This window comes from Telmatherina bonti (genome assembly GCF_933228915.1).
Source record: "Telmatherina bonti genome assembly, chromosome: 23".
NCBI lineage: Eukaryota > Metazoa > Chordata > Actinopteri > Atheriniformes > Telmatherinidae > Telmatherina > Telmatherina bonti.
Window position 1 is genome coordinate 28,939,815 of NC_136632.1, and position 11,625 is coordinate 28,951,439.

At 48.3% G+C, this 11,625-nt stretch overlaps 1 protein-coding gene across 8 annotated transcripts in view; it reads left to right on the forward strand.

Annotated features, from left to right (window-relative positions):
• The window catches only part of flncb (filamin C, gamma b (actin binding protein 280)), a 255,684-nt gene extending 244,278 nt beyond the window's left edge, over positions 1 to 11,406 (forward strand). For 7 of the 8 annotated variants that reach the window (XM_079263235.1, XM_079263237.1, XM_079263236.1 and 4 more), the window contains 13 exons: positions 2,075 to 2,236; positions 2,364 to 2,567; positions 2,644 to 2,796; positions 3,387 to 3,509; positions 3,620 to 3,877; positions 4,685 to 4,954; positions 5,100 to 5,237; positions 6,000 to 6,115; positions 7,756 to 7,888; positions 8,350 to 8,526; positions 8,605 to 8,823; positions 9,424 to 9,630; positions 9,714 to 11,406. In XM_079263235.1, coding sequence (XP_079119361.1) covers positions 2,075 to 2,236; positions 2,364 to 2,567; positions 2,644 to 2,796; positions 3,387 to 3,509; positions 3,620 to 3,877; positions 4,685 to 4,954; positions 5,100 to 5,237; positions 6,000 to 6,115; positions 7,756 to 7,888; positions 8,350 to 8,526; positions 8,605 to 8,823; positions 9,424 to 9,630; positions 9,714 to 9,901 — 2,348 coding nt within the window. In that variant the 3' untranslated portion in view covers positions 9,902 to 11,406. The remainder of the gene's footprint in view (positions 1 to 2,074; positions 2,237 to 2,363; positions 2,568 to 2,643; positions 2,797 to 3,386; positions 3,510 to 3,619; positions 3,878 to 4,684; positions 4,955 to 5,099; positions 5,238 to 5,999; positions 6,116 to 7,755; positions 7,889 to 8,349; positions 8,527 to 8,604; positions 8,824 to 9,423; positions 9,631 to 9,713) is intronic. The other variant, XM_079263240.1, reaches the window with a different exon arrangement.
• The last annotated feature ends 219 nt before the right edge of the window (positions 11,407 to 11,625 follow it).

Genomic DNA, 11,625 nt, shown 5'->3' on the forward strand with positions numbered 1-11,625 from the left:
TTATTGCTGTGTTACATGTTAGCATTGCTGCTGTGCTACATGTTAGCATTACTGCTGTGCTACATGTTAGCATTGCTGCTGTGCTACATGTTAGCATTACTGCTGTGCTACATGTTAGCATTGCTGCTGTGCTACATGTTAGCATTGCTGCTATGCTACATGTTAGCATTACTGCTGTGCTACATGTTAGCATTACTGCTGTGCTACATGTTAGCATTACTGCTGTGCTACATGTTAGCATTGCTGCTGTGCTACATGTTAGCATTACTGCTGTGCTACATGTTAGCATTACTGCAGTGCTACATGTTAGAATTACTGCTGTGCTACATGTTAGCATTACTGCTGTGCTACATGTTAGCATTACTGCTGTGCTACATGTTAGCATTACTGCTGTGCTACATGTTAGCATTGCTGCTGTGCTACATATTCAGCTTTTTTTTTGTATAGCGCCACTTCCCAACAATGTTGTCACAGGACACTTTACATCCACATCATTTCAAGCCAGTTCATACATATCCTATAATAGAAACCAACTGATTGCAGGAAGAAAACCTCCGGCAGAACCCGGCTCAGGGAGGGCAGCCATCTGCCTCGACTGGTTGGGGTGGAGACGACAGGAAAGACAGATCAACATGTACAACTGCACTTATTCAGGAAGACCTGCGGAAAAAAGGAGAAATAAGTTAGAAACGGCAATATTGTCATATATTTATACATTAATATATTAGAGAAATAGAGCGAGGTACTTCTCAGTGCATCAGGTAACATCCCCATTGCTACATCAGTAATGGATGGTTAGACTACCCATAACTATAAGAGCAATGAGCAGAACCTGGACAGTTGGGTCCCGTACATGCAGACTCCAACTCAGGAGATGCTCATAGCCTAACTATAAGAATCATGGAAAAGGAAGGTTTTCAGCTCCATCTTAAAGGTGTGGAGGGAGTCTGCCTCCTGAACCCACGGTGGGAGCTGGTTCCATAAGAGAGGAGCCTGATAGCTAAAGGCCCTTCCTCCCATATGACTCTTTGAGACTCTGGAACCACCAGTAAACCTGCAGTCTGAGAGCCAAGTGCTCGATATGGAATATATGGAACTATAAGATCTTTTATGTACAATGGAGCTTGGTCATGGAGAGCTTTATATGTGAGGAGAAGAATTTTAAACTTGATCCTGGATTTAACAGGGAGCCAGTGTAGAGAGGCTAAAACTGGTGAAATATGATCTCTCCTGCTGGTCCTCATCAGAACCCTCGCTCTTCTAAGCCAGATGAACGCCATTTTCTTTCCAAACGTCTTGATGTCTGTTTTAAAGCTTGAAGCTGGGAATTAAACCACCGGGCCGCTTCTTCTGACTGGTTCTCTTCTTCTTTGGAGGAGCAACATTATCTAGTGTTATACGCATTAAAGCCGTCATTCTAGCAACACATTCATGGACCTGTGTTGGAGTAAAGCTCGGATGGGTGTTTCCTGTCAGGTTAACACATGGTGTTGGAGGAAATACTGCTGAAATAGACTTCTTAAATTTGTTAACAACACTATCTGACAAACATCGACTAGAATGAATTTTCTTCTCAGCCCTTGTGTAGTCAAGGAAAGTGAAGTAAACTCAAAAGTTATTAAAAATGATCAGACAGAACAGGGTTATGAGGAAAAACTGTTAGGTGATCACTTGATGCCACATGTCAGAAGAAGATCCAGAGTGTGACGATGAGAATGAGTCGGTCTGTGGACATTTTGGGAAAATCCAATTGAACTTAATATAGAGTTAAAGGCAATGGTTAAACTGTCCTGTTCATCATCAAGATGAATGTTAAAATCCCCCAGAACAATAACTTTATCAGTATTCAGCACTAAGTCTGATAAGAGGTTAGCATAGCTGCTATGCTACATGTCAGCATTACTGCGATGCTACATTGTTAGCATTGCTGTTTTTGGTGTCTGCAGACAAATTCTAGACTGTTGGACCTCAGGCTGCCTCCTGCACAGGGGGTCTATTCTGGAAGAGGAAGGATGTCAAGCGTCCGTCTGAACGACTGACATGTTTTGTCCACCTTGTCATGTTTGGTGTCTAGATGATGACTGTATGAGGACATCCCAGCTTAATGTTGGCACAGCGACAGATGTTTCCTTAAAGATCATAGAGACGGACCTGAGCAGCCTGATGGCAACTATCAGAGCACCATCTGGACTTGAAGAACCATGTCTACTGAAGAGACTGCCCAACAGACACATCGGTTGGTTTCTGCCTGCACTACCTGACACCTGTCCCTGGACAACAATACTGACTGACTGTCCTCTGTTGTCTCCGTGGGAGGAAATGTTGAAGTTGCACCAGATGAATCTTCCATCCGTTTCCTGCAGGCATCTCCTTCACACCAAAAGAAGTAGGCGAACACATGGTGAGTGTGAAGAAAAGTGGGAAACATGTGACCAACAGTCCATTTAAGATCATGGTGGGTCAGTCGGAGATCGGAGATGCCAGCAAGGTGAAGGTCTGCGGTCAGGGGCTGATGGAGGGGCACACCTTCAAGGTGTCCGAGTTCATCGTAGACACCAGGACCGCAGGTAAAGATTTAGCCCGAAGTACCGTGCAGCTGAACGCTGAGCGTCATCATTTTCAGCCCTTCACCATGTCTGGCAGGTTATGGAGGTCTGGGTCTGTCCATCGAGGGTCCCAGCAAAGTGGACATTACCTGTGAGGACGTGGAAGATGGGACGTGTAAAGTCACCTACTGTCCAACTGAACCTGGAAACTACATCATCAACATCAAGTTTGCCGACCAGCACGTTCCAGGTACAGTTCAGTTGTCGGTTCTCTCTCCAGACCCAGAGAACTGCAGCTCTGGACCCACACTTCCAGACTCCTTATGGGTTTCACTGCCCCCTGCTGGGCAACTGTAAAACTACAAGTGACTTTCTGGACCAGCATGGCCTCCAGAATGTTGCATTTCCAGACAGACGTTGTGTTTTAGAGTGCAAAGATGAGATATTTATACTTCAGACTAATCAACTTTACCGTTTCATTGTAAATATGGAATCATTGAAAGTGATGGCTCCAACATGTCCCAGTGGAGCTGGGGCGGGGTCATGTTTCCCACCGAGTTGCACCACCATTCCTTTCTACAACAGCCAGGAAGCGTTTGGGAATGCTGACCGTCGGAGCTTTGAGGGCGGATTCTTTCCCATTCTGGCTTGATGTAAAACTTCATTTGCTCAACAGTTCGGCGTCTCCGGCAGCGCGCCGCTTGGATGCAGCAGCTGTCGCTGCAGAGCCTCTGTGAACCTCTCAGCTTTGACCCACCTCTACAGGTTCAGATTTTAGGAGGTTTGGGGGCAAATTGGAAGCTTTTGCTGAGTTTTTCCGTGATGTTTGTGTGTGAACAGGAAGTCCGTTCACGGTGAAGATTTTTGGCGAGGGCCGCATGAAGGAGAGCATCACCAGGAAGCGCCAAGCTCCCTCCATCGCAACAGTTGGCAGCACCTGCGACCTCAACCTGAAGATACCAGGTGAGTTGTGTCATCAGCGTGTCCTTCCTGCCCTCCCTGCTTCCTCCTCTTCACCTCCTTCTTTTCCCTCCTCTCCTCCGTCCTCCGCTTGCTTCTCCTTCGGCCTGCAGGGAACTGGTTTCAGATGGTTTCGGCTCAGGAGCGTCTGACCCGGACCTTCACCCGCAGCAGCCACACCTACACTCGGACCGAACGGACTGAGATCAGCAAAACTCGATCCGGAGAGACCAAGAGGGAGGTGCGGGTGGAGGAGAGCACCCAGGTCGGAGGGGATCCCTTCAGAGACGTGTTTGGAGAGTTCCTGGGAAGAGATGGTCTGAGTGGGTTCAGTGGGATGCCGGCAGGCAGCCGGCCGCCTCTGCAGGACGGTGTGTTTGGCTTAGTGTGGACGTTCTAACGGCTTCTGTTTCTTTAACCACTTTGTGCTGTCAGGAGCGTTTCCCTCGTCTTTAACTTTAATGTTAGAAACAGCCGCGCTGCAGCTGATCGGCTCGATCCGATGGTGGCGCTGATAACAGCCCTGCAGCTCAGCTTTCAAGCTTTAACCCTCTGGAAGGGACGAAAGCTGCAAATCACCACGACGAGGCAGCAAGCCACACCAGGTCCATTTGTCCACAGGACCAACCAGATAAAAAACCACTTATGATCAGAAATGTATGAAACTTGTTCCGTGAATATCGCCCTCCATGGCAGACCACCGTGCACCACGGGAGGACTAACACACCCTGGACATGTCCTGTCTGTCGTGTAGGGACTGGATTCTGCAGCGCATTAAGTCCTTCATACCACATCTTCTGGTGATGTTTGAGGAATCAGTGGCGACTGATTGACACGATCAGTAACCGTGTTTAACATGTTTATACTGACATGCCTGCATGTGACACAGATGGCATATAAAACCGGGAAAAACCAGGGAAACCTGTCCCACGGGTCTGCGTTAGGCGATAATTTTCCATTTTATTACATTCAGAACTAAAGAGGACCGATCCCTGTGGAACTCCAAGTTAAAGAACAAATGAAATCTCTGCTCCAAACCCGGCGTTTTTATTGTATTCATGTGCAGAACTGCTGGAAATGGGAACAAGCGTTCCCAGGAATCAGAGCTGACAGGCAGTTGTGGTTTGTCAGAGCCAGTCTGATCCACGTGCTGCTCTCTGTCCTCCTCGTCCTCTCAGATGAGGCAGGTAGCCAGGAGATGACGGCTCAGGTGACGAGTCCTGGCGGGAAGACGGAGGACGCAGAGATCATTAGAGGAGAGGACAGCACCTACAGCGTCCGCTTCATCCCTCAGGAGATGGGACCTCATACTGTCAACGTTAAGTACCGGGGCCAGCATGTTCCTGGGAGCCCGTTCCAGTTCACTGTCGGGCCGCTGGGCGAGGGCGGGGCGCACAAGGTCCGAGCAGGAGGAACCGGACTGGACCGAGGAGTGGCAGGGACCCCAGGTGGGCTGAAACATCATTTCTAGTCAGAAACAATAAAACCTACCTGGATTAAACATTAGAAAACAAATAAACACCAGGTGGAGCCCCCAGTGGTCGTTGGGGGGAGTGCAGGTCTGTCTGTTGAACCTGTGGTTCTGCTCTGCAGCCGAGTTCAGCATCTGGACGAGGGAGGCTGGAGCTGGAGGTCTGTCCATTGCTGTGGAGGGGCCCAGCAAAGCCGAGATCACCTTTGAAGACCGGAAGGATGGTTCCTGCGGAGTCGCCTATGTGGTCCAGGAACCTGGTAAGACTCCAGATCAGGGTCCACATCAGGTTCTGGACCAGAGAGGGTGGTGGGGGAATGAGGTGTGTCGCTGTAAACACACATCAGACTGACATAGGATAAGTGAGCATCCATGAACAAGTCATTTTCTTGAGTTTTATCCATGAGAGTCAAAACTGGATCAGAAACTACTTAAGAGGACCGGTTCAACAAATGTGAACAAATCCAGGGTAAAACACACATCCATCATCAGAAACCACCACATTTACCAGTAAACGTCGGTGAGTTTTGGGCCTTTAATTTCACAGAGCTGTAAATGCTGAAATCTAGAAACCAAACAAAAGTTATTATTAACCAGCAGGCAAGTTGAAATGATTTCAGACCGGAACAGAACAACACCTAGTCCTCCTCTTTCTTCTTCAGCTTCTCAGCAGAACTCTTCTTCTATGGTGGCACACTCCATTTAAAAAGGAGCTACTGCATGATTTCATCTGAAAGCTTCATTTCTGATGTCAAAAATAAAATTATTACATAAGAAACTGCTGTTAAATAACTGGATATTTCACCACCTCAGAAACGTAGCTATGTGTATTTTTATTTCCAGCCTAACTTAAATAAATCCTCCACAGAAACAGTTGGTTTCCATAGCAACGCATTCTACACAGATGACCGGAGAGATGTCTGAGATGCAGTTTTTCTGCTGAAACGACGGCAGGACAAGAACAGATCCCTGAGGAACGCCAGCGGTGTTTCTGCTTTACTGAAAATGTCTCTGCTCTCCAGGCGATTACGAAGTCTCCATTAAATTCAACGACGAACACATCCCAGACTCGCCGTTCATCGTCCCCGTCGCCACGCTGTCCGACGACGCCCGTCGCCTCACCATTACCAGCCTGCAGGTGAGAAAAGGGCGTGAAAGGTTTTCTGCAGCTGAGCTCACACATCCCACAATAAACCCTCTGACCAGCTGCATTTAAACTGATACTATGACTTGTATGATAATATTAGTGTGAGTGTCTGCTGCGTACTGTGTAAATGTATCTGCACCGTCCTAAAGGCAAGGAGGCTTCAGCCAAAATGAAAAACTTTAAACTTAGAAACAGCTTTTAACAGCTTGTTTTCACTATGAGTACTAGTACTACACTACTACTTGAGACAAAACTTCACCACCAAATTAAAGTACATTGATTACTGAGCTCATATGTGTGACTCCAGTTAGCAAGAGGCTGAACAGAGTTAAACTTAGGAGCTTTAATAAATGAAGGCCCGTCCGTCACAGTGTGGTCGGTAACTTGTAGCTCTCAGGTCTTTATAAAAGAAGAGTTTGAATGGGACGCTGTATAGCAACTGCTCCAACGCAATGACGCTTGGATGAAATGAAGAGACGGCTAAAAATGACTGCAGTGAAACATCAGAGACTCTCGCTGGCTACCCTGGTAGAAACTAAGAATAGAAACGAGCAACTTGTTTGCGCTTATCTGCTGATAAACTTACATAAAACACATAGAAGAGAAGCATTTTTATTATTAAGAGGTCAAATAAACATTTTACAAGAGAGATTTTGGAACAGTGAAGAAGTGCTTACAGTTAATCCAATGAGCTTTGGCTTGTCAATAATCAAAGCAGTCGATGGTTTAGTTGTCAGTCGGTTCAGTAATAATACCGAGCCTCACCTTGCTAACATATTTAACCCAGTAGGTCACCAGATTTAAAACGCTAGCTGTGATGATGCTAACACCAGCAATTTGCTAATAGACAACAGAATATTTCATCCAGTTGGTCACCACATTTAACCATCGACTGTATATAAAAAATGGGCGGAGCCTCCGTGACGTCACCCGTAGGTTTCTGAAGAGCTGAATTGAAGCTCGGTGGGCGGTTCCTACCATCACCATCTTGGCAGGGGCATGCGTGTCGTCGGAAAATACAAATATGGACATTGGTTGTTATGTAACTCTGTCAACAGATATTAACACTTTTAGTCCCCAAATACCACTTATCATTTATACTACGGTGCATAAATAGTTCAAATTAGATAAACACAATTATCTTAATGAATAACTTGACTTTGAACAAACATGGAAATAATTTTGTTTTATTGAAATGTACTTCTGAGGAAAATGAAGTGAAGAAAGTAGCTTGGATGCAAGCAGGTGTCTGGACACCAACTGGAAGAATAATAAAGGTTCATTACAAAAGGTCAGGAATCAAAAACAGATCTGCAGAATCTGTGAGGACTCCAAAACAAACAGTGGAAAAACCCACTGACCATCTTTACAGAACATAGACAATGACATGCCTAAACCTACATCTGGACCAATCGCAGGACTTACATGTAAGAGACATATCACTCTCTCCATGCATGGATCGATATGTCCTACGGCCGTTCACCGTCAAAAGACCTTTTCAGCTAAAGTTTGTGAATATGCCCAAACTCTATCCTCTTGGCTGAAATGGAACACTGAGGATCAGACACTACATGATGTCTTCACTTCAACATGACCTTTACCCCCTCCTGAGTGACCCTATGTTCCTCCAGGAAATGGCTCTGAAGGTGGGGCAGGAGGCCTCCTTTGCAGTGCAGCTGAACGGGGCCAGAGGTTTGGTCGATGCGAAGATCCACACCCCATCAGGGGCCACCGAGGAGTGTTACATCACCGAGCTAGACAGTGGTAAGACCCAGTCCTAGTAATGACCCCTGCAGAAGCGATATTACAGCTGGAGTACCACAAGTTTCCAGCCTGGGCCCCCATGTTTCAGATACGCCTCTAAACAAATCTGGTGCTCATCGCTATGCTGACGACACCTTTCTGTTACTCCGTAAAACTTTTGTTCTGAATCTGCTTCAGTGCCGTTGTTCCATCAGAACTATGCAGGTTCGAGCCACAGACACGAAAACTCCGTTCATACCTGGAAACCCTCTTATTTCCCGATCAGATCAGAGATCAAACATAGTCATGAACATGTGTGTACTCGGCTTTTTCCAGGTTTATACTTTACAGAATGTATAAATACGTCCTGTACCTCTTCATGTAATTGGAGTTTAACAGACTTGAAGCCCTGAACTGAAACTGGCCTCTGCGATTCTCCGAAGCCAGTTTCTGGGTCACAATACTGCTCTTTGTTTCGACAGATCAGAACGCCATCCGGTTCATCCCGAAGGAGAACGGAGTTCATTCCATAGACGTCCGATTTAACGGCAGCCACATTCCTGGCAGCCCCTTTAAGATCCGCGTGGGCGAACCAGGACAAGCTGGAGATCCGGGACTTGTGTCTGCGTTTGGACCAGGCCTGGAGGGAGGAACCACAGGTACAGACAAACCCTTTGATTTCTGATCCTTTACTGGTAGCTTGAAATGCATTTGGAAGCATTTTATCTGTCATTCAGGCATGTCGTCCGAGTTCATTGTCAACACATGCAACGCCGGCGCCGGAGCGCTATCAGTGACCATCGACGGACCGTCTAAAGTCAAGATGGACTGTCAGGAGTGTCTTGAGGGCTACAAGGTGTCCTATACACCCATGGCTCCTGGGAACTACCTGATCTCCATCAAGTATGGAGGGCCCCAGCACATCGTAGGCAGCCCCTTCAAAGCCAAAGTGTCAGGTGGGTCCACTGCAACGGATTCAGTTCTGTCTTCCCCCCGAGCTCAGAGTGGTACAGAATTCTTGGAGTGTCCCTTCTGAGGAAAAACTGTTTAGACCGCGTTTTCTGAGTCCAGATTCACCTGCAGGCTGCGTCTGTTCTACCTGCAGCGAGGCGGGATGCCTCCTGCCTCTTTCATGACTAAAGTTAGCAGAGCTACCCGGGCGGTTCGGAACCAGGTCGCGGTTCGGAACGGGGTTGCGGTTTGGAACCGGATCGCTACCGTCTTGTGGTCAGGGGGTTCGGTGCCTCGGTGACCCTAGGACCCGTACCTGCAGGAGCTTTAGTTTCTGGTGGGACACCGGGGATGGACATGTCTTTGGTTAGAGGCCTGAAAACATGTTGGACTCTACAGTCCTGTTAGGAAAACACTTGTAAACAACAGTAACAACAAAAAGAGGTGAAGCATGACGCCCCGTTCACATTGCTGCCCCCTCATGTCGGCATCCCTACAGCTGGCCTCGAGTTCTACAATGACCCGGTTCAGATTGAGCTGCATTCAGGTGTTGAAGTCTCTGCAGGATCAGTTCACCTGAGCAGGTTTTTAAAATCCTCCTTCAGGTCCTCGTCTGTCCGGGGGCCACAACCTGCACGAGACATCGTCCGTTCTCGTGGAAACCGTCACCAAGACGTCAGAGATGGGCGGAGCCTTTGCCTCTCTGCCCGTGTTCTCGTCAGACGGCAGTAAGGTCATCTCCCGCGGCGCCGGCTTGTCCAAGGCCTTCATCGGACAGAAGAACACCTTTACGGTGGACTGCAGCAAAGCAGGTCAGGACCGCTTGTCCTCTGACATCTAACAAGACTGAAAATGGACATCTTTGACATCCTGACGTCCTTTTTCTGCTCCGCAGGCACCAACATGTTGATGGTTGGCGTCCACGGGCCGAAGACGCCCTGCGAAGAGGTTTACGTCAAACACATGGGCAACAGGATGTACAACGTCACCTACACCGTCAAGGAGCAGGGCAGCTACATCCTCATCGTCAAGTGGGGGGACGAGAACGTCCCTGGCAGTCCCTTCCACGTCACCGTCCCGTAAAACTCTTCCTCATGTCGCAGCTCCTCTTCCTCGCCGATGCACTGAAGACTTTTCTCCTCCTGAGCTTCCATGTTTTTCTTCTCCCGGCCGTTCCGCCGCTCCTCCAGGCTCCATCTCATTGGTCACACACAGCATGACATCAGCAGAGCATCATGACCTGATTGGCTGAAACCTGCAGAACGTCATCTTCTCCGGGAGGCTCGTAGGCAGACCTGGACCGGGTCTGAGACCAGCAGCTGGAGATGTTGGAGCTCCTGGAGCAGCCATGCTGCTGACTGGCTGTCTGCAGGAGCTGAGGAGCAACGTCCAGGTTGACAATGCGACGTGCAGAAACCAGTTCTGTTCGTCTGGATCGGATTTATTTAACAGTTTTAGGCGCCGGTTCTGCAGGTCTCAGGTCTGGGTTTCCGACCCCCACCGGACTCCCGTTTAAATGCCACTCTGCGACACTCGGACCTGGATCTCGTTCAGGATTCCAAAAGAAAATAGTAAAGAATAGATCTGGTCCGGAGTTCTGACCCAGATCCAAGATGGTGTCTTTTGGTCCAACAGGCCAACACCAGTACAGATCTGGTCTCCCAAACTGGACCCAGAGCAGGACTGGACAGGTTCAGATGGATGTAGATTCAGCACTCTGATCCTCCAGCCCCTGGTTTGGGTCTGTAATACCTGAAAGTGTTTTTCTCCCATTTCTGGTTCTGGTTTTCCTCCTTTCAGCCGTTTCGGTTCTTTAATGGTTTCTGCCACAGTCTCGTCTTTACGACCATCCTAGCCCTATTCCTGCTGCATTTATCTGACGTTTAACAGTTAAGTGGTGATTTGGACCCAGATCAGGCCCAGATCAGGCCCAGATTTGATGGACTCTGACCTTCCAGAATCCGCCGTGAGACCAGATGAGACCAGATCGTCAGTCCTTCAGGCTCCAGATTGGGTTTGTTTCTGGGACTCCAGTCTGGACCAGCCTCGGTCCTGATCCGGTGACTTCTCGCGGTCTTTAGTGGCTCTACGGTGAAGCTGAAGGCTCCTGCAGGTCTGAACAGGTCGGCGACTCAGAACCTGAAGCAGAACCAACAAAACCTTTAAATCCGACCGGGTCAGGGGAGACGGAAGCGACGAGGCAGACGGGAAATACCCCGACCCGGTTCAGACGAAACTCCAACCTGGAGGTTGTTCTTCACCTCTGAGGGCTGCAGAGACCAGGTTCCCCGGCAGACGGGTCCAGGTGAGGTCTCCAGGTTCCTACAGGTGGACGCAGAAGCTGCTGTCAGGACAAACTGGGACTTTTATTTATTTTCTTTGACAGAAAAAGGTCTTACTGAGGAGCTGCAGACCGGTTTGATCCAGGTTTTTGTGCCAGATGGAGGATGTGCATGGAACCAGTCGGTTCTGGTTTTACCAACATGGCAGTGTGATATTTTGTAGTGTTTTGTATGTTTGTATGAGTGAAGTTAGAGATGTAACCATCATTGTGCAGGCATAATAATTAAAGTCCATTTGCAACCTGACTGGTGTCCAGGCCGCACCCGAACCTCCACACTGACCTCGTTCCCCACGCCGCTGCACCACATGCCCCTCTCATTCCCACACGGCGAGGGCCGTTTCCTTCCCGCTGCAGATCACGTTACCATGGCAACCATGGCGCACGTGGAGATGTGTTCCAGATCCCATCCACTGTAATGGTTTTATTACTTTTTTATTGTTTCTATTTCTGGTAGAAAATTACG